This window comes from Verruconis gallopava (genome assembly GCF_000836295.1).
Source record: "Verruconis gallopava strain CBS 43764 unplaced genomic scaffold supercont1.21, whole genome shotgun sequence".
Lineage (NCBI taxonomy): Eukaryota > Fungi > Ascomycota > Dothideomycetes > Venturiales > Sympoventuriaceae > Verruconis > Verruconis gallopava.
Genome location: NW_015622157.1, coordinates 208582 through 230163, shown reverse-complemented (window position 1 = coordinate 230163; position 21582 = coordinate 208582). Strand labels below are relative to the sequence as shown.

Below are 21582 nucleotides of genomic sequence, written 5' to 3'. Positions count from 1 at the left end.
AAGCTAAGGGAAATAAAGCTCAGAATTTTTTCCCTATTTCCCTTAAATTTCCGCTTGCAAGCATCAGTAACAGCCTCTAAGCAACATCAGAGACCCGCAGGTCTCAGCCGGTAATTCCAGCGTATAATGTAGATAGTGTTTTTCATCACGGAGCACTAAGCACCACCAACGCCGCCACGCAGACGTGGCAAACCGCAGCGGCGATATAGGTAGGACCGAGGAAGGGTAAAAACGTACACATCATTACTCTGCAAGAAATATCGCAATATTTCTCCTCTCACTGCCTCTCTTGCTTCTCGACCTGCGAAGAAGAACGCGTCAGCCCCCAAAGGTAATAAATAGCCCAAAGTTAGCGATTGGCAAAACGGATTCGTCCATTTCGCAAGAGGGCCGATTCGTCTTCTTGACGGCTCCTTGATATTCCAGAAGGGGAAAGAAGAACAAGAAGAAGAGGAATGGCCCACTGCTTTTCAGTCTGACGTGCAATACGTTTTCACTTCTCCTTTCTAGAGATCAAAGACTCTAGTTTGAAAATTTGCGGTTGTGCAGTTTCATCAAGGTAGGACGGGTTAAAAGGAGGGAAACGGATTAGTATTATTACTTACATATGGTCACTAGATGCAGAGGTTGATTATTGCAGAAAGGTGTGAGGTGAAAGATGGTCGACAAAAATTCTGCGGAAAGTTATAGTTCGATGAAAAGCTCGGGCTCTCGCTTTCCCGCTGTTCCACTTTCGAAATCTTGGCCCCACGTGACAGGATTCCACGATTCTCTTCCCATGCCCCTTGTATGCCACTTCTTTGGGTCGGAATAAGCCGTATGTGACATATCTATGCATTAAAGGAGAGGTGAACAGTGAAAAAAAAGGGCTGCATCGAAATGGCGTGAAAAAGGCTCTTCAATAACTGGCCAAAACTTCCTTATTTATGTCTCACTCGTAGCATACTATCCACTTGAATGGCGCCATCAGCGCCTTGAAAAAAGGCCCATATCAAGCTATATGTCCTAGCATTCTACACGTAATGTTGCACGCGTTTGATCTTCCGAGACTTCCCTTGCATGCGCATGAAGATGTGTGTATATTCCGTTCGACGGATTAGGCCACTGTTCTCATTGCATGAAGCAGGCACGCTGCAGGAATCAGTCCTCTCCCATCAATAATCCTTCTCGCTACAAATTGTGTGGTGGTCGTGCTATCGTCATCGTCATTATGAAAAATGAGCCGCATCGCTCGCGGGAACAAGAAAACACACGTTTTCAACTGCTTCTGTGCGTCAATGCCCGCTTGCCCTCCGCAGCCTTCATTCTCCGCTCTCCCGCTGATGTTCTTCCACGAGGAAAAAAGAAAACAAGGGAATCACGCCGGGTAAAAACAAGAAGACAAAAACCCACGCCTGGAAACCAAAAAAGTTCCCATATCGCAACGCCAACTCATCTACTCCATCTCCAACACGGAAAGAAGCAGAGAATTGAATGGAAAAAAGAGGGGGGAAAAGAGGTGGGGAACATGTCCCTGCTAACGAAGGTAGATGCGCATCTAGGCGCCCGATCCACGGTAAAAATTTAAAGCGAATGTGGCAGACGTCTTGAAGAAAAAGCATGAGGTAGAAAATCCAAACGCCGATTCCTTTCTTCATCGTCCATCTCATCCATCCCTGCAGGACTAAAAAGGGGTGAGAAAGCAAAATAAACGCCCGGTGAATGATGCGGTGTTTCCCTTTTTGTTCCCCGGTGATACTGATGCTAATGCTTGTTGGACGGTGTCTTTGCAGGCTCCAGGTAGTGTATTGGGGGTATCGAAAGTAGGAAAAAAAGGAGAGAAAAAAATTTATCCCGGAGTCTCCGTTGCGGATTATCCAAACCATAGCCAGTCGCGCAAAGGGTGCAAGTTTTTGTACTCGATTTCTGTTCGACACTCTTGGCCTGCCCTCTGCCTTTAGTAGAGAGGCGCGCTAGCTCATATAGGATAATCCAGAAAAGAACGCGACGAGCGGGAATGTGCTTGGCATTGGTGTATGCATGGCCGTGTTGACTGCTCTTTTTCTGATACGGGGCAGACAACGTATTTTCTCATCGATCCAGCAGAGCCTAGAAGGTAGTCTGCACCAGTCACCGACTCGACTTTTCCCAAAGCTGCTCCTATTCTTCTCGCGGGAGATGGAAAAAAGAGTTGAAGTTGATCCATCACTGGACGAACAACTGTACCTCAGCCATGGGCTGCCCTGAGCCAATTTGCTCACGCCATATCTCAAACGCCACTTGCACGTCCTCATCGTTTTGGATGGAGATGTAGTCGCCGTCATCCAAGTACTTTAGCTTAACTTGTCCCGATGCAAGACTGACGTTGCTTGTGCGAGACAGTTTGGCGTCAATACGGTCCTTGAGCGTCTGGTAACTGATCGTTATGGGTACGACCAGCGTTGTGGTGAAGCTTCCCGCTGCATACGCGACTTTGACCTTCAGCTGCGTGGGCTGTGGGTGTGGTGTCGCAGGTAGGCCCTGGACGGGCATAGGAGGCGTGTGCGTGCGCTGCTGCTGGCGCTCCATCATGCGTGCGTCAATAGAGCCTGGAGTACCTATGCGATCGACTTGCGACATGCCACGCGTCAGGTGCGGAGGCACTGGCTGCTGTGCGTTGGCCACATACGGGTAGTCCTGGCTGCCACCAGAGCGCTGAGAAGTGGCCATGCGTTCGCGCTGCTGCTGCACACTCGGGGACTGTGTGTTCGGTCGCATAGGCAAACCTTGGTGCATCGATGCCATGGATGCGGGCGAGCCCGAGTTCTGGCGACCAATGCCTGGCTGGTATGCATAATGTGCCGGGAATGCGGGCATGTCTGGTACGCCCGGCTGCGACGGATCAGGCAGCCTGCGCACACCGATCGGATTCTGAATGTCTGGACTGCTGGCTGAACGCATCCGTGCGTTCTGTGCAGAGTTCATGCTGGGTGGCAGCGAAGGACGCTGGGCGCCGCGGGCCTGGTAGCCGTTCAGAGAGCCGTCGCGGGACGCTTGGCGCGGCATGGCGGGCGCTGTGAAGCGGTTGTTGCTGTCCTCGTAACCGTTGGGCATGGCAGGCACGGGCTGACGAGGAAACGGGTACATGCCAGAGTGCATGCTCAACTGGCCGCTGCTTCTGGTTGAGACAGGAGATTCGGATGTTGGCGAGAAGTATGACTCCATGACGTCGGGGCCGGGGGAGTGCGTGGTCATGTTTTGCAGCATGGCCGGATTAGTGCGCACCTGTAGAGCTGGGGTTTGGTTGCCCATTGGGAATTGTCTTGGGGGTACTCGTCCCATGGCGCTGTCCAAGGTGTTCGTTCTTGAGCGGGTGCCAAGGCTGGAGCTGGAGCCTCCTGCCACGCTGCCTGATCCATAGACCGAATTGACGAGCGTGGTGGCGTCTGCGTCGTCGTCATCGTCGTCCTGTTCTGCGTATGGATTTTCAAGATTCTGTTCTCGGATCCAGTTGAACTCCCTGTCCGATACTTGAGTCGTCGATCGTGAGAGCGTGCTGCTGCGAGGAGTCATCTGGGATTCGGCCCACATAAGTCTCTGCGTGTCGACGATAGAAGCCCACTTGCGCATCGTCTCCTCGGTTGGGAACTTGATGGTGAAGAATTCAATGCCTGGATCGCCCTTCCAGAAGATCTGGCAGGCGTAGTATCCTATATTCCGGGTTAGATAAGAGCTCATTGCATACGAGTACATAAGGAAGCACGTGTTCTGTTAGCGTGAAGCTCTGTGGACATGTCATACCTGGTTTGCTTTGACAGATCGTGTCTGTAACGTTCTGCATAAAAATCCGGCCCTTGAGCTGCAGTTTCGTGCGTCCTTTTCGATCGGTAGCCTGCTTGTTCTTGTTCTTCTCTTTCTTCGTGTTCATTTCCTTGCAGCACAGCAAGATCATCTGGAATAGATAGATTTTGTACTAAGTTAGATCCGTTAGCACAGGCAGAAAAGCTATCGCGCGTGTTTGTCCACGAAAGGACGAACACGTAAATCAGGTAGAGAGAAGGAAGGAGAAAATGTGCGTACCTCGCGTTCCTCGTCCTTACCACTAGAGGAGCCACCCTTGATGACTTGATACGTGCCATACTGGAGAAGTTCGCCGAAACTGTCGAGGCGATGGCCTGCAAGAGAAAAGGAAAGAGCCAAGTCAGTTTGAAGGCATCAATTAATTAATACAGAGTAAGTGTCAAGGAAGATAGAAGAAAAAAGAACTAAGAGCGCAAAAGAAAACACCTGGACATACCTTTCCAGTCCTCGACACGCTCGCGTAGTTCCTGCGTGGCCGCGTTGCGCTCCTCCATGTGGACGGCTTCATTAGTGCGATCTAGGACTGCGGAAGCGGCTTCGATGCCGCGAGTAATATCCTCGCGCTTCTCGTCGCTCAGGTCGCCCTTGTCGCGCAACTCACGAAGCAAGAGTGGGTACTTCGAAAGGCGCTGGAATGGCTTGAGAAGGAACGCGGAGAAAACCGTAGGGGATTCGACCATGGAGCGCAGCTCGGGAGGGCCACCAGTCTCTTTGAGCTTGTCGAACTCGCGCAGGGCGACCTGCTCGCACTTGCGCGTGTTGGCAATGTACGGCTCGTACACGGTGAACGCGTCGCGATACAGGGTGAAGAGGGCTCCCCAATTTTGTTGCTCCTCGGGCAGAGCGTACGTCTGCTCTACGCGGATCAGGAACCTGCGTTGGAAGTCCAGCAGCGCGTTAAGGTTGAGGAAAATGTCGTGGATGGTGTCGCCAGAGACAATCTGGCGCGTCTCGACAAGCTCCTTGAAAGCCTGCAACATCTCGAGGTGCTGGACGTAGGTACGCTCAGTGGACACGAGCTCATCGACGATGTGTTGGCGTCGCGTCTTGGCCTTCTTGACGGCTTGAGCGGCGGTAGCGGCTGCGTCGTCGGCGCTGGCTGCTGCCTCTGAGGTGTCAGGGATGCAGCCTTGTTGAACGAGCATGTCGAGCACACGGTTGACTACGCGGACGACCTTGACGAAGCCGGTGGTGTCCTCACCGTACAACTCGGAGACGGTGAACATCTCGGTCATGGGGAAGTTGAGCTCCCGGATGCAGGCAGTCAGGAACTTCATGCTGGCGGCGCGATCGCGCTTGGTGAGCTTATTCGGGTCTACGGTGAGGGGCTGCTCGGGGTTGAAGGCGTTGTATAGAGCCATGAGAGGGAAACCTTGACGCAGAGTCCGCCAGAGAAGGGTGACGGGGTCGGCGTCCTCGTTATGCTCCTGAGCATCCTCCTCCTCCTGTTGCAACGCTTCTTCGCACTCGGGAATGGCGCGCAGTCGCTGTCGAGTGTTGACACAGATCTGGAAGAGGGACTGGCTCTCGTCGCCGCGCTTGTTCAGCACATTGTTGCTAGCGACGACCGGGCCAACGCCGTTCGAAGGCGTGGAGGTGGGCATCGGCGGCACATGGCCGAAGAGGGTGGAGGACGACGTGGCGTCGGTGGAGTTTGAGTTTCGCAGCGACGACTGCTGCGACGAGGACGAGAAGTGGGCGCTCGACTGCGACGGCATTGGCGCAGACGGGCGTGCGAGCGTGTTGAGACGATTCGGCGTCGAGGATGGCAGCGCACGGGGAGGTTGATGCAGTGCGGCAGATGGAGTGCGGACGGCTACATCCATGCTCTCAGGGCATGCCAGTTGCGAGAGAAGCGCAGGGTTGAGAAGCGGCCTGACTGACTCAACCCGCGCGTTGGCGGGCGGTGAGGGCGGCCGGTTGATTGGGTTGGAGACGTAGGGTTGGGATGATCAAGTGGTGGCAGGAGCGAGAGCTGAAAAGAGAGAGAGTATGTGTGTCTCGGCCGTATATAAGTAATAGGAAAGGGGAAGAAATGTATGTACGTGGTAGTGAGAGGATGAGAGTGTGGATGGTGTGAGAGCGCAAGGCGTTTGTGTGAGTTCAGTTTGGGTCCAGGGGGGGGGGGGGGGGGTGCTAGTTCTTGGGGGGGTAGTGAATTTGCGACGGGGGCAGAGGGGAGAACGTCGAGAGTTTGCTCGACGTGAATGTGCGCGTGTGTGAGATTGAGTTGCGTAGGTAGTGGACGCAGTTCGAGCGCATATATTGTGACGATGAACTTCGGTCGACACCAGCAACAGTCATACAGCGTCGTCGTCTTCTGCCAAAAGAACGACGGTTGAAAGTTCGCTCCTCGAGGGTATCAACAGCAGCAGTGAGGGATCGAGGAATGAGGAGCGGATGCATGCGATTTGACGAGGATCAACAGTCGGCCAGCCGCCAGGGGTGAATTTCCCTCTCGTTCACAGTGGGCGTGATTGTGTAGCGATTACTGGGCGGCAAAAGGCAGCGTTGGACGTCCAGTAGGAGGCCAAGGGCGCGTCGGGGTCCAGGCGATAGGAGGATTCTTCGAGCCAACCTTTTCACTTGCAGACGAGGCGTGCAGCCCAGCGGTTCGGTCGCTGACGTAGTGCTGGGCAGCGGACTATTTGTCAAGAAGAAGAGGGTGTTGGATGGCGCAGGGAGAGATGTGTGCACGCGCGAGGGGTGCGAGCGAGAGAGGGAGAGGGGAGGGGACAGAGAGTGCGCGAGAAGGCAGACAGGGAGAGGTTGAGAGGGTGCGAGTGCCGCGACGACGCTGGGTGGAGATGGGCCGGGTTTTGAGTAGGGGGAGCCACAGTGCGTGGTCGAGGACGACGACGAGCGAGGGCAGGGGCCAATTGCTGCTACAGGACCACCACTAGTTCTGCTGCTCCCGCAAAGCCGTTCTGCTGCTGCTGCGGCTGCGGCTGCTTCTTGCTCCTAGGCTTCCACGGCTTCTGCGGCTACTGCATGTTAGGGTTGGGCACTGGCGCTATGAGGGTTTGACGGTCGAGGGCCTCAGTCAGGGTCAGCATGTGCCAGAACGACTGCAAAGGTGTCCCATGTATGCGCAAGCCACGACGGTACGCTAGCATGGAGGCAAGGTCGAGAATCGTCGACGGAGAAAAGAGACGTGTGCGAGCGTGTGAGCGAGCGCGGGTGTGTGGAATGGGAACATGTGTAGACGCGCACTGTGTGTTTTGTGTATGCGGATATCCACGGTGGAAGAGCTGGACCACAGCCATGTCCATGGCAACCATCACAGCAGTACAGCCTTGAGCAGTAGTGTAGCAACAATCGCCATGAAGCCACCCAATTTCTCCAAGCACGGTACCTTCTTCTTCTTCTTCTTCCGCCCGTACGCACGAAACAGTCTCCACCATGCGGCTCGGGGCCGCCCACCCGGAGCCCGTTCGCACCAGCTCCTCCACTGCCAAACTCCGTTCTTCTCATCCTCCTCTGCACCTTGTCCTTTTGCTTTTTTTTCTTTAGCTCCATCCTGGCAACTCGGAAACTTCGTTCCCTATTCTTTTCTTCCTCTCTCTTCCGACCCTCCGTTTCTGCTTCGCTCCACGGCATCCTTGCGCGCTTGGCCCGCGGCCCTCTGGCCATTGGCAGGTCGGCCAGCACGTTTCAGGAGAGCGCTGAAACTTTGCTCGTTCGGGAGTCTACACTTCCCCCCGCGCGTCAACCGATTACATGCCATCATAGTTAGTGCCGGCTACTGCTGGGCCGAGCGGGAATGACTACAGCAGCAGCGTCGACAGCGATAAGCATGCCTCCTAGATCGGTTGTGGCTCACCGCCGCCCTGCTCGTGCCTGTGGTCGTGGAGGTGGTGGTGCACAATCGTAATTACCACACAAATTTGACAGCGTTCGGTGATCATGGCAGCGTAAACCGCACGTATCTGCTGCTGCTGCGACTGCTGTTCTCGCCGTTGTTGATGCTTCTCCTGCCGCAACGTTTTGCTCTCCCTTCCGTGCACAGGTGCTGCTTGTGGTCGCTCCAGCAAATCCTACTACTCTGTCGCAACTCTCTTCGATCACCTGCTGGCGCCGTGCGTCCGTCTTCTGCAGCGCCAGTACGCCGGGTCTGCACCCGCAGACGTCCCTTGTGCGTTCAATGCGAGCGAAGCGCACGCTCCTTGCAACATGGCATGTCTTGGTGCCAGGTTTCCGTCCAGACGGCTCGTGGGTCGAGTGCGGGTCCTCCTGGAGCAAAATAGTGGCCCTAGCAGTGGGCACCTCGCTGCGCGTTGCTGGGGAGCCCCCCCGCCAGGCCCTTTCGCTCTACCACAGTACTGACCCAGCGATGACCCGGCGATCTCCCTCTCCACTTGCCTCCACCACCAGGTGACCAGACCCTCTGCGAGGTTAACTTAGCATTGTCTCCGCTACCGTGTGACGGTGCAGCACGACGACTTCGACGTGCTTTTGCTGGTCCCTCCTTGCATTGCTGGTCCGTCAAGGGCCATAGAAGAGCTGCACTATTCCGCATCTGGCCCAATCGCTCGCCCAAGCACAATCACCAGTCTCGTCCAGGCAGTCGCTCGACGAACAAGTCGAGCAACGAAACTCCCCACTCGCACACACGAACGCGCACCATCAAAGCCCGCCTATCTCAATGATCTACGCCCTCATCGCTGTCGCCGTAGTCGTTGCCCTCGCCAGTAGTACCGCACGCACATTTATCTGATAAAACCAATTCCAGTGCCAAGCCGCACCCGTGCGCTCCTCACCACCTCCTCGTACCTCCACACCTACTCTGCCTGGCGGTTTATCACAGCAACTCACCGCCATGGCCGACCTGCGAGGAGGCAACGGTCCCCCACAGCCGCCCACCGCCCTCTTCCATCCTTTTAAAAACGCCAACATCTTCCGTCTGGATGAGGGCTACTCGGATGACACGCGGAGCCAGGCCGGCAGCGAGATGCGCGCCGAGTCCCGCATTGGCGATGTCATCATGGATGTTGTTCCGGACGGGCACCAGCCCTCTCTTCTTCTGCCGGAGTGGATAGGCAATCTGAACGAGGCTGAGCGAAGCGGTACGTTGTTGAACCTCTCCTCTTTATACCCATTCCCAAATATCCTCCGTCGTGTTTGCGTCGTCTTGAGTGTTGTGAGACGTAAAGTGTCGAGGGAGAATAAACGGCCAAAAATTTTCTTGTTAAAACGAGGAGTCGGGAACGAATATTGAGATGGGATGAAAGATGTGGACGATGAAAAGCTAAGAAGGCGGCCGGCAGAATCTGCTGTTGTACACCACATCATTTTCGGCCCTAGGTGATTGCTGTGCGGGACGTCTCGTGGGAAGAGGAGCACTCATGACGTTTCCCATCCACTCGTGTTGGAGCTGGACCGCTGATATCGTGTGTCAACAGAACTTGCATATGCGTTATTGCGATCGTTGCGGACATCGTCCATTGCAGCTATTGTCGAAAGGTTGAACCCACTATTGCACATCGATCCCGTGCACTACCTGCCCCCAGAGATCACCTTCGAGGTGTTCTCGTACCTCGATCCGGAGACGCTCTTGCTGGCTTCAAAGCTTTCCAAGTCGTGGCGAATCCGCGCCCTGGACAGCAGATTGTGGAGGCAGCTGTATAGCCGTGAAGGCTGGTCTGCCGACACGCGGCGGGTCCGTCAATACGAAGCTGAGCTGCGCGAGAGGAACCGTCGGCGCGCAACAGGTAAGGCCAGGGCGAGAACAGCGGATGCTGTCAGCGACGCGGAGACAAAGTCGCCGAAAAAGAGAGCGCGCGACGAGGATCAGCTGGCCTGCCGGACAAACAGTCCGCTACAATGGGCTGCCCACCGCGACAGGTCGGATGACAGCGTGGAGGACAGCGCACCACTCAAGCTGGAGGATACCGAAATGAAAGATGCATCGCCGTCATCGCCCACGCCGCCCACGCCTCTGGCTCTGTCACACACACACACAGGCCTCGACCCGCCCATTCGACCTTCGCTGCTACTGAGCCCGCACGTTGACCCAACGGTCAACTGGCAGTATCTATACAAGCAGAAGCGGCGGCTGGAAGCGAACTGGATGATGGGTAAGTACAAGAACTTCCAACTGCCGCACCCAAGTCATCCTGAGGAAGCGCATGCCGAATGCGTGTACACCATTCAGTACACGCGCACACACCTCGTCAGCGGAAGCCGTGACAAGACTCTACGGATTTGGAACCTCGCAACACAACGTCTGGCTGTGCCTCCGCTCAGGGGACACAATGCATCGGTTCTGTGCCTACAATTTGATGACCGACCCGAACACGATCTCGTCGTTTCTGGGGGAAGTGATTGTCATGTGATCCTGTGGCGCTTCTCCACTGGAAAGATGATCACGAAGCTGGAACGCGCGCACTCGGAGTCCGTGCTCAACCTCCGCTTCGATGAAAGATACTTAATCACTTGCTCCAAGGACAAGACAATCAAGATCTGGAACCGCAAGCCCTTGCACCCGACGGACGAGGCATATCCGATGCGCAACGCATCCGTCTCAGCCAAGTTCCCTTCATATATCCTCGACATTAAGACCATGGCGCAAGGCGATCTCACCAGCGTGATGCCTTTGCGTGAGTACACACTCCTCGCCACGCTTGAGGGCCACAATGCCGCCGTGAACGCAATTCAAGTGCTCGGCTCTCAGATCGTTTCTGCATCTGGGGACCGCCTAATCAAGATCTGGGACATCAAGACGGGCCAGTGTCTGAAAACAATCGGCGGCCACCAAAAGGGCATCGCGTGCGTGCAGTTCGACGGCAAGCGCATTGTCAGCGGCTCCAGCGATGAGACAGTGCGCATCTTCGACTGTGTCACAGGTGCCGAGGTTGCCTGTCTGCGGGGCCACAAGAACCTTGTGCGAACTGTGCAAGCCCGCTTCGGCGACGTACCAGGCAGCGATCTCGATATGGAGGCCGAGGCCAGGGACGTCGACCTTCAGTTTTTCAAGGCACAGATCGAAGGCAACCTAAGGAGGGACCGGTTGACTAGGGAACAGCGTCGAGAACGCAATGCCGGGAGCCGAAATCCAAACGAGATCTTCGCTCTCGGCGCACGGCTGCCGCCCGGCGGCGGCGGCAGCAAGTGGGCACGCATTGTCTCTGGCTCCTACGATGAGTCCGTCATCATTTGGCGCCGTGACGCGGAAGGCAAGTGGATTCCCGCCCATCAACTTCTTCAATCAGAAGCGGTCGTCGGCGCTGGCGGCCAACCACGGCTCCCCGGTGGCGTTGGCGTGATAGGACAGGCCCAACCTGCGGTACCGCAACCTGCAAACGCGCCACTTCACGTCAACGCGACGACCACGCAGCTGAACTTCCAGCAGTGGTTGCAGCAGAATGGTCATATGCTCTCTGCGGCCCAGGTCGCCCAGATGCAAGCGCAGATGGCACATAACTTGCAGCTCCTGAATCAAGCGCAAAACGGCGCGAACAACAATGCTGGCCCTGCCACTCCACAGATGGCTACCAACGTGGCCACGGGTCCATTAGCAGCACCGTCGTCGTCGACGGGTGCAACTGTGGCAGGACCCAGTACTGCTACAAGCACATCCATAAGCTCGACTACGACGGGTATCCAAGTGTCGCATGCGAACACGCCGGCAACCCAGGCGAGTCTTACACAACAGGTTCTGCAGGGCGCAGTCAATAACCAGTGGCTAAACAACCTCCCACACCACCCACACGGCATCCCGCCTGCCGCTGGCGCGCAGCCGCAAGCCCAGGCACAAGCACAAAACGCGGCCGTTCCCGCCCCGCAGCCTGCCATTGCTGTGCCCGCTGCGGCCCAGCCGCACCATCATCACCATCACCATCATCACCATGCCGCTAATAACAACAATAACCCAACCAACGCACTCGCGCCCATTCAGCCCACTGGCGCAAACTCGCGTGTGTTTAAGCTCCAGTTCGACAGCAGACGCATCATCTGCTGTAGTCAGGACCCCACCATCGTTGGCTGGGACTTTGCCAACGGCGACCCAGAGATTGAAGAGGCTAGCATCTTTTTCGGCGAGGACTTTTGAGGCTGCCTTTTTCTCGACACTCACTCGGAAAATCTGCATCGCATTTTCGATTCACTCATACTCCTCATCGTAACGCTGACGACGATTGACGACAATTGAATGTGCATGTACAAAGCTGGAAGTTTGACCTTGCTTTTTGCCTTTTTGCGTTCTTGATTATTTGTTTCCCAAGTAATCACGCATGTGGCCGCGCACACACAATCATATATACCTCCCCATAATCGAATCTAATTACGGTCTCTGCGACGGCGGTGTGGTGAAGGCGGGAAGATGGACCCAAAAAAGTTAAGAGTGACATAGCGGGCTGAGGAGCGCAGGTGGTGGGATTCATTCCTGCTCGTTGCGTGACTGTAGCTGGAATGAAGGGTTTAATCTCGTTAAGAGCTATACATACATACATACATATATATATATATATATATGTATCTGGGACGACAATGATGACGAGACGGGATATGTGTATATATTATACATACATGCATATATATATATATATATATCAATCTTAATCACCGCTTTATAGACGAGAAAACGATTTGAAACATGGATTTTCACAAAACGATTTATTGGCTTGTTTGAATATAGATATATACGTAAGCATATGTGTGCGCGCATGTGTTTGTAATCTGCGAGGTTTGACACGTCCTTGGATCTAAATATGCACAAGGATAGAACCTGAAAGCTGCGTACAGTGCACTGGTCGTTCCTCTCTCCGCATCCGCATGTCCCGACGCAGCAAAGGATCGTAGACTTTGAGAAGCGAAAAAGGGTGAGCAGGAAGAAAGAAGAAAAATCCGCGGCCCAGAGACGGGGCGACAAACGGGCGGTCCTCATCCTCGCGTCGTTGGAAGGGGAAAAAAAAAGACGAAAAGAGTCCGTCGAAAACGAGCGAGAGGTCAGGGGTCAAGCATGCCGTACTCAAGCTTGATGCCGGCCTTGCGCAGCCGCTCGACGTAGCCGTAGCCCAACGTGGCGGTGGTGATCATGCCGGCGAGCCTCTTTCCGAGCACGTCTCCGTCCCTGAGTAGGACCATGGCGGCCTCGACGAGGGTGATGCCGGTCATGTAGTAGCCTGCGCCGTTGTATTCGAAGGAGGCAAAGGTCCTGCGCTTGCGGGGCTCGTCGGCGGTGGCGACAGCCTTGAATACGAGCCTCCCCTTGTTCGCCTCCTGGCGGTCCTGGCCTGTGCCCTGGACGTAGGCGAAGCGACGCAGCAGCCAGCGGAAGGGGCGTAGGTACAGCGCGAACAGAGCCAGGCCGAGCAGGTAGTGCGTGAGCATGCCGGTTATGACGTTGGGAGTGCGAAGGTATTCCGTGAAGGAGAAGTTGGGACCGTAGTACCTGCCGCCATCGAGAAGAGCCCAAGACCGGTACACGATGCCGACGTCGGCGCCGGCGGACGGCGAGTCTGTCAGCAGGCCGAGGTCCTTGACGTGTCGCCAGCCGAGCACCGACGGCAGCACGCCCGTTGTGGACGGCTTGACTTTTGGTGCGGGGATGGGGCACAGAGCGGTAGGTCGCAGCGACGCCGCCAGGAAGCGCAGCGGGTACGCCTCGACGAGGCCGATGGCCGTGTGTGACGTGCCGCCAGAGGCCTTGAACGAGATCTTCTGGATCGAGTTCACGCAGTCGCGGATGCCGACGTTGCAGTGCTCGCGGGCTGCCTTGGCGCACAGGTATGCCATCATGTCGGACGGCACCGAGTCAATGCCGCAGTGCGGCACGATGCACACCCCCTTCGCCTTCGCCGCCGCATCGTACTTCTGCATCATGTCGTACGTGAACGGGATCTCGCCCGTGCTGCACTCCCAGTCGAGCCAGTCAGCATCTTATTCCTTCGCGGTCGCTCAAGCGCCTTTGAAAGGGGCAACAAGTATGTGCACTATGTGTATACGTAAAGACGGGAGAATGTACGTATCCGTGTGTGTGCATCAAATAAAGCAAACAGCCACGAAAGAAGGAAGGGAAGCGCAAAACGTACACATCTAGGTAGTGCGTGCCCGCATCAACGCAGGCCTTGACGACCGGCTCGCCAAACTTCGCGTACGGGCCGACCGTCGTGATCAGCACCTTGGTCTTCGCGGCCAGCGCCGTCAGCTCCGGGTTCTTCACCTCAACCACTTCCACAGCTGCAACCACGTGATCAGCCCCGAAACTTTGTGCATTTGTGTGGGAGACGCTGGAACGCGTGACGTTGAAATCAACGTTTAGGTGGAAAGACGAATGTTGAAGGGTCAGAATATGCGCCCTACGTACCCGGTTGGATGCGGTCCGGGTTGAGTTTCTTGAGCTCTTCCGCTATCTCGTACAGCCGCTTGCCATTGCGACCCGCAATCGCCCACTTCAGGTCTGTCGGGCAGTGCTCTTGGATGTACTCCGCGGTGAGCGTGCCTGTGTAGCCCGTGGCGCCTAGCAGAACGAGTTCGTAAGGTCGGTCTTCGGTCATAGCTCAGAGCATGTGCCTCCGTCAACTAGAACCCAAAGGGCACCCTGATGGCAAATCACGCTTGATCCTAGAGGACAGATGGGGAAGATCGGGGATCTGGGAACGGGTATCGAAGATTGCGCGAGAAACAATGGGCAAAAATAAAACGAATGCTTGGTGGTGTTAAATGTTCATTTCTTTGGTGGCGTGGTCCAGAGGCAAAAGGCTACATTTAAAGTGCGTTAGCAGACACGGAAGTCGAAACCGGACGAAAAATGGGAGATTTGGCGTTCGATCCAAGGGGGGGTGTTCTTGATTGCATCATTCACTCTTTGCTCTTCCAATTGTCACAGGCCGAATTGACGGTAGTAATCTGCGCCCCGGCGTCTGGAGCCTAGGATGGATTTGCCCGAGGGTGACGCTGCTGAGGGGAGATGTTGGAGACGAGGCCCCAACGATACGGCCGGTTCGACGGCGTCTGGACTCGCTCGATGAGGCACCCACAGCATCATATTCAAATCGATCTCTGGTTGTTTTCGACATATGAGAGAGACTCCATACGAGATGTAACTGGACGTCTGACAGGCTGACCTAATTTGAAGAAGCAAACAACGATTGTCACGTGAGATCTTCCGTTCCAAAATGCCAAGAGTCTGTGACTGTGACTCAACATCGCCTTTGAATTTTGCCCGGACTCAACCTTCTCATTACCCACCTCCTGTCTCAAACGCGTGTCCACAGTGCTGGACGATGACTGATTGCCAGCTTCCGACGTCGTTATCGACTGTGTCGAGCATAGACTAAGCGGTGCCGTGCGCGTTCAGCGCACCAGGCAGTCTGCAACCTAGAGTCCTATCGCATTCTGCTCGAGAATCGAAAACCGTCGCAGCGCATCGTAGTGCATCGCTTGTGCCCATATGTATGGTCAGGAGTGGTGAGAAGGAGGATAGAAGACGACACATGGCGGAGACGAGCCGATCGGTTCGAAAGGAACATGGACAGAATGCTACGATGTGCCGGGCGCAAACTTCATCGTGGTCCCGCGCAACGGCATCTGCTAAGGATCCCTAAGCACCCGAGTTCTTGAGACTCCCATCACTTGCTGGACCAGCCACCTCGTTGATTCCTGCGCTGCAGCCTTCTGAGATGGCGACGTCCTTCAGCGATGAGACTCCACGAATGCCTAGCCATGCCTGCTACGAGAGGCAGCTTCGAACTGGACGCACAAGGTCGAGAACCCTTTTTTCGTAGCCACTGCTGGCTCCCCGGCTGCCTCGACAGTTGCACACGCTGAAGCGCGAGTGCCGCTCAAGGAAAAGGCTCAGCACCTGTTCCACGTCGTTCAAAGAAATAGGAAAGCAAAAGAATTGAAAAGTACGACGACACGTGCAACCGATTCGCATAGATAGAAAAAGGAGTATTTTTACATGCTACGTTCCGCAAGGATATTGCCTTCCTTTGTGCATATTCCAAGCCGATGACATAGATCGGGTATGACGGATTCAGAAGAGACAAGCAGCGTGACGAGGCATTCTCATCGCAACAAAAGAGAGCAGGATGCGTCCTCCAGCTCCATCCGCAGCGGGACACCAGCACGGAATTCAGGTGTGTTGCAAGCGCTTGACCACGGACGCGTTACATACCACGGGTTTGCCGGACCGCATCTGACTGGCTTCTGTGCAGGGCCGGACCAAGTGGGCAGAGTGTAGCCGGCTGGCGTGTGCGAAGTGAAACAAAGCTGCACATGATTTTGAGAAGACGAAAGGGCAGCACCACGGCCGTGGTGCAGACACACGCTACAACGTCAGACTGTCGGAGCCGCGCTTGTTCATTGTAATCGTCGGCCGCCCAGCATCTTCCGCGCCGCCAGCCCGTCAGGAGCTTGACCACTCGGCGAGCTGATGGGCCACGGTCAGGACAGCCGTCGTTGCGTTTGGGTGTGACTCTGTGGTGAGGTCCATAGGCTTCGACGGGTATGTTTCTATTGCTGGCCAGCAGGGACATGATTGGACGGGCGATGTGCCTACCTGGACGCTCGGACCACAGGACAAGGCTCTCAGCGAGTCTCTCGCTCGTCGCCCGGAGCCCTGAACCATCGACCGCTTCTTCCATCAGCGGTCCGCTGCTTTTCTCCCCTCCGAGAAGACCCCCTCTGCAACTTTGGCTATACTCGCTTTCCATGACACCCCTTTTGATTCCATATTCTCAGCTCTGTGCCACATCCAGGAATTATTCCAAATGGCCGAAACGTGCATCGTTTGCCTAGGAGAGCTCCACCACGTCGGTGGCGCTTCCAGTTCCGACTCTAAGAGTCCCGCTCTCGAGGCGGACGACACCCCTGCCAACACCACGGATGGTGGTGGTGATGGTGCTTCCGAACTCATCGCAACGCTGCTGCCGTGCGGTCATTTTCTACACGATGACTGCCTGAAGCCGTGGGTCGAGCGTGCTAACTCATGCCCAATCTGTCGTACGGCTTTTAACATGGTCGAGCTGAGGTTGGCTCTCGGTGGTAAGTGACGGTTGGGACAAAGACTGTGGCAGTGCGCTAACTTTTGTCTTTTTCCTTGTCTATAGGCCCCGTGGAATCATCATACGCCGTGCAAGACAAGCGTCAGGTTGCAGATATCGACCCTACCCTTGTTGTCGAAGAAGACGTTTTGGAAGAGATTGACGCTGACCACGAAGACCCGTGCATGGTCTGCGAAACGTACGGCGACGAGAGCGAGCTGCTCCTTTGCGATGGCTGCAACAACACCACACACGTATTCTGCGCCGGCCTGGACTCCGTGCCGGCTGGAACATGGTTCTGCTATACGTGCCAGCAAGATCCTCAGGTCCTCGCGCAGAACTATCGCACATCGTCCAGTCGGCGACGCAGAATCAGACGGCCTATTCGAGAGGTTGGTTGGGAGCGTGCTTGGCGTTCGATCTTCGATCGTATCCACTTCGACATAGACTTCCCATTTGACGAAGAGGAAGATGATGGTGCTGCTGAACGTGCGGCTGCTGCAGAGCGCAGGGAGATTCGCGAATGGCGCCGACGTTTCGACGTTGCTGCACGTCAAGGTGCAGCTACGCGGTTTCGCAATACGGCAAACATCCTCCGCCACCCTGAGCCGCCGCGGCAACCGAAAGCGGAGTCCGCAGAAGACATCAGGGCCTGGAATGCCTTCGAAAGGGCTCGGCGGAGGGAGGAAGAAGCACGAGCAGAAGACGATGATCAATCACGCGGCAGAGGCAGAAAACGCAAATCGCGATCAAATTCGCCACGCGAGGAAACACCACCGCCTACGGAACGCAAATTGAAGCGTCCACGCATTTCGAACAGACGACCGCATGCGACGGCAGAGGCTTCAGGCAGTAACACTGGAAGCTCCAGTTCAGCCTCTGTACGAATGTCTGCGCCAGCTCCCCAGCGCCCACGCCCAAACTTACCATTGACCGATGGCTCTGCTGAGGACTCTGCTCGCAATAATCGAACCACGTTTTTGCAGAGCCTGCTGGATGAGGTAGAGTCACATCCAGGTCGACCGGCGTCCGAGTTCGATGCTTTCAACGACTATGAAGATGCTGGTTCCGGTCCGGAGCGATCACCCTCACCGCAACTATCTCCAGCCACGTCACCCGTCACGTCCAACTATCCTACACCACACACGATGACTCCACTACCACACTCACCAATCACTCGGCCTGTGTCTCCACCACCGCTAGCTTCGACGATCACGCCAATCTTTCCACCTGCCCCCGATTTCTCGCCGTTCTCTCCCGTCGTCGACGACAGTGTCGATCGTTCGCGAGGAAGGCAACGCAAGCAGGCATCGCGTCATGCGTCGAGCTCCCCAGACCAATCGCCAAGCCACTCGCCTGCGCGCGCGCCAATGTCATACGAGATGAAGGACCAGATTGCGAAAATGGTTTCATCTGCACTCAGGCCATACTACAATCGGAAGGAGGTAGACAAGTTCCAGTTCACAGAAATCAACAAGGAGACCTCACGCATGCTTTATGACAAGATCTGGGATGCTGGAGGCCTCATAGACCAAGCTGCCCAGGAGAGGTGGCAGAAGGTCGCTACCGAAGAGGTTGCGCAGGCGGTAAAACAGTTGACCAAGAGTCGTACGAACACACCGCCTGTTGTGGCCGAAAAAGCAACGACATCATCGCAACAAGCTACCTCTGAAGTTTCTCTTAGACCTGCTGCTGTGAAGGTGTAAAGATGTTCAATCCAAGTTATTCGTGTTGGGTTGCTTTGCCATGGCAAAGCATGTTTGTTTCCATTGCATTTCGTCCAGCGACGGCGTTTACTAGGGGGCAACCAGTAATACAGTTTTTCTTTTCCGGGACTTGTCCAGGCAGTCGCCAGAGGTTCGAGGCGAACATACTTTGCACCAGGAAAGTAGGACGGTGTTCCTCATGGACAGATGCATGATGGCCATTCGGATCAAGATTGCGCCCCGTTTTATGCGTGAGCGCACGCTTGCAATTAGATAACCTGATGATATACACTCTACACATGTACACGTACATAACGTATGGGCCTGAAGATAGACACGGGCTTATGAACTTGTACGCACTGCATGTTTGATGGGACGGAACTGCGTGCTGGGGATCAAGGGAAGATTGCAGCAAATGTAATCGTAGACATGATATATTATGTAATTCAACCATGCATGAATCTATGGTAGCTGTCAAACAATATCATTTTTTTTTCTCTCCCACTTCTGCTTCTGATGTCCGTGGCAAGTTTTGCAACGCTGTGCTGAACGTGTCGTCCGCTTCAGGTAAACGCATGTCGGTTCTCCTTTTGTGAAGCAAAGACCTCCATGCGCATGGCTTCCGCGGGCCTTTCGAGGCAGTCGCACTGTGTTCAAGATTGAACAGTCTACCTCTTCTTCTTTTTCCCCTTGTTCTTGCCCCCGCCGGCCGCTCCGCCGGCGCTCTGCTGCGCGGGAGCGGCCGCCTTGGGCTCCTCCACGGCGCCGCCCTGCGTCAAGTCCTGGCCCTTCTTCTTCCCCTTGCCCTTGCCCTTGGGTCGCCAGTAGCTGCGGTCCCGGAGAGGCAGCCACCGCTCCTTGTCCATGACCTTGCCCTCGACGAAGTCCTTGGGCATGCGCTTCTTGCTGAGCCGGGCCCGTTTCCTGGACGCGGCGGGCCTGGCAGCCGCGGCGCGCTTGCGCGTCGCCGCCGCGGACGACAAGGGGGACAGCGGCGAAGGCACGCCGGCGTTCTCGAGTGCCTCGGCGTCGATGTCGCCGACCAGTCGGGCCGACGGCGTGAGGCTATCGAGCAGCGAGGCTGGAACCGCGGAGCCGACGCCGTCGCCGTCACCGTTGCCGTCGTGCGCTCTGCGCGCCAAAGCGGCGACCAGGCCGGCGGTCGAGGCGCGGTCGTCGGGGTCGTGCTCGTGCAGGTCCGTGAAGACGTCGACGGCCAGCTGGATGTCGTCTTCGTCGTGCTCGCCGCTGGCCTCGAGGAGAGCCTTGCCGGCCGAGCGGAGCAGGGTCACGGGCAGCGGGATGCTTGCATCCTCCTTCCTGCGGGCGCGCCAATACGACGCTGCGCGCGAGAGCTCCGCCTTGATGCCAGCGGCGCGATTCTGCTTGGCGTACAGCGAGACCAGAACGGCGACCAGGCCCGGGGCGTAGCGCACGTCCAGGTCGGCGGCTGTCTTGGACGCCTCGAGCCGGGCGAAGAAGGACTCGAGCAGCGAGATGGCCGAGCCGTGGTTGTTCGTCAGCATGTACAGGTGCACGACCGTGAGCAGGAGGCCGACGTCCTTGGGCCGTTGCTCCAAGAGGGGGAGCACGGCTTTGAGGGCCGCCTTGGGCGACTGGCCCTTGGCGTGAGCGGCCGCGTTCAGGACAGAGAGCGTGTTTTGGGCCGGTGACGTCGTGGGCTCCCCCCCTACCCGTGAGGTGGAGCGGATCACACCGGCGTACTTGGACGACAGCAAGTCGACGACCATGGCGTTCTGGCGTAGCAAGTCCGCTTGGAACGTGAAGGGGAGATCCGAGCCTTCCAGCTTCGGGCCCGAGTTGTAGATGCGGTGCGTGAGGAAGGGATTGGGCGCCTCCTCGCCGTACGTCGAAGCAACGAGGCCGTTGACCTTTGCGATCCACTTAGTGGCCTTGTCCGTGTCTTGGTCGTCGTTGTCTTGCTCGTCGAGTTCCGCAGAGAGCTTCTTCGCTTCCTCGATCCGCCCCAGCCGCAGAAGCACGTAAGCCATTTGCGCGACGATGGGGATCATCTCGACCTTCTTCTCCTCCTCGCTCAGCTCCTCGCTTGCAAGACACAGGTCCCTTGCTCTTCGAAGCAGCATCTCGCCCTTCGCCAGCTCTCCTCTGGCAATGGCCCCGCATGCCGCGTTGTACGCGCTCTCGAACGCCTCCAGGTCCTCTCTGGTCGGCTGCTTCTTCTTCACGAGGTGGCCCTTGCCCTGCCACTCCAGCTGCGCGTCGACGGCGGCACCGTTGATGCGCAGATCGTTCGCTTCCGCCCTCGCACCGGGCGACCCGTCGTCCAGCTGCGCGTATAACGCCGCCGCCTTCTCGAATTTCTCCAGCCGGTACGTCGTCTGCGCTAACACGTGCTTCAGACCCCTTCTCTCGCTGGCCCCAACGCCGCCACGGCTGCCTCCGTCGCCCGCCCCGCTGGCGGCAACCTCCTCCGCCCGCTCCAACTGCCCGGCCTTGTACAGCGCGTACGCATATTCCAATCTCGCGGCGTCCTTGATCCCCTGTGCACCCGCCTCTTCGAACGCCCGCACCGCGTCGTCGTAGCGGTCGAGCTTCAGGAGCGCAACGATACGGGCACGCTGCGCCGTCGGATCCGTCTTCGACTTCTTGAGACTGGCGTTTGCGGCTTTGAGAACGTCCTCGTGCGAGGTTATGTGCGTCGAGCGCAGAAGGGAGGTCAGCTCCGCGGTGGCCATGATGCACCGTGCGAGAAAGCGAGCAGAGCACCAAGATGAATCAGACGTGTGTCTCGACGGTGAGGGCAAAGTCGGGATTCTCTCCTTGTTGGTTTGTTTTTTGGTTTTTTTTTTTGGTTTTATTCTTAACTGGCACTCATTGTTTGACTTGGAGCACGTGTTCGCGCACGATTCTGTTCGTCTTTACGAAGGGGGCCAGAAATGGTATTGGGCTCGATGCTGTTCCGTTTTCTTCTTCTTTTGTGCGTTCGATCGGTGCTCCACGTTTCGGAACTCTTGGACTGTTGCGGGTCACTTCGATTTTTGGTGGGGTGGGAAACCTTACGGACGTCACTTGCCCTTTTTTAACACTTC

At 56.3% G+C, this 21582-nt stretch overlaps 5 protein-coding genes across 7 annotated transcripts; 2 read left to right on the top strand and 3 right to left on the bottom strand.

Annotated features, from left to right (window-relative positions):
• Positions 1 to 884: 884 nt before the first annotated feature.
• PV09_06241 (uncharacterized protein) lies at positions 885 to 5938 on the bottom strand. The gene is made up of 4 exons (XM_016359846.1): positions 4256 to 5938; positions 4039 to 4133; positions 3760 to 3931; positions 885 to 3668 (listed from the first exon to the last, which is right to left on the bottom strand). Exons 1-4 carry the CDS (start codon positions 5643 to 5645, stop codon positions 2185 to 2187), a joined length of 3141 nt encoding a protein of 1046 aa, XP_016212294.1. The 5' UTR covers positions 5646 to 5938; the 3' UTR covers positions 885 to 2184.
• A 2280-nt stretch (positions 5939 to 8218) lies between these two features.
• PV09_06240 (uncharacterized protein) lies at positions 8219 to 12402 on the top strand. Its single transcript, XM_016359845.1, has 2 exons — positions 8219 to 8885; positions 9222 to 12402. Exons 1-2 carry the CDS (start codon positions 8639 to 8641, stop codon positions 11867 to 11869), a joined length of 2895 nt encoding a protein of 964 aa, XP_016212293.1. The 5' UTR covers positions 8219 to 8638; the 3' UTR covers positions 11870 to 12402.
• Positions 12403 to 12417: 15 nt separating this feature from the next.
• PV09_06239 lies at positions 12418 to 14853 on the bottom strand. Of its 3 annotated transcripts, XM_016359842.1 has the most exons (3): positions 14126 to 14853; positions 13851 to 13998; positions 12418 to 13669 (listed from the first exon to the last, which is right to left on the bottom strand). In XM_016359842.1, the coding sequence occupies exons 1-3, from the start codon at positions 14313 to 14315 to the stop codon at positions 12766 to 12768; spliced, it is 1242 nt and encodes a 413-aa protein (XP_016212290.1). In that variant the 5' UTR covers positions 14316 to 14853; the 3' UTR covers positions 12418 to 12765. The 3 variants fall into 3 exon arrangements, with proteins under 3 accessions (XP_016212290.1, XP_016212292.1, XP_016212291.1); XM_016359844.1 differs by having other exon boundaries at positions 13851 to 14853; XM_016359843.1 differs by having other exon boundaries at positions 12418 to 13998.
• A 135-nt stretch (positions 14854 to 14988) lies between these two features.
• On the top strand, positions 14989 to 18987 carry PV09_06238 (uncharacterized protein). Its single transcript, XM_016359841.1, has 2 exons — positions 14989 to 16806; positions 16872 to 18987. The coding sequence occupies exons 1-2, from the start codon at positions 16533 to 16535 to the stop codon at positions 18509 to 18511; spliced, it is 1914 nt and encodes a 637-aa protein (XP_016212289.1). The 5' UTR covers positions 14989 to 16532; the 3' UTR covers positions 18512 to 18987.
• PV09_06237 (uncharacterized protein) lies at positions 18928 to 21523 on the bottom strand. Its single transcript, XM_016359840.1, has one exon. The coding sequence runs from the start codon at positions 21226 to 21228 to the stop codon at positions 19180 to 19182; it is 2049 nt and encodes a 682-aa protein (XP_016212288.1). The 5' UTR covers positions 21229 to 21523; the 3' UTR covers positions 18928 to 19179.
• Positions 21524 to 21582: the final 59 nt, after the last annotated feature.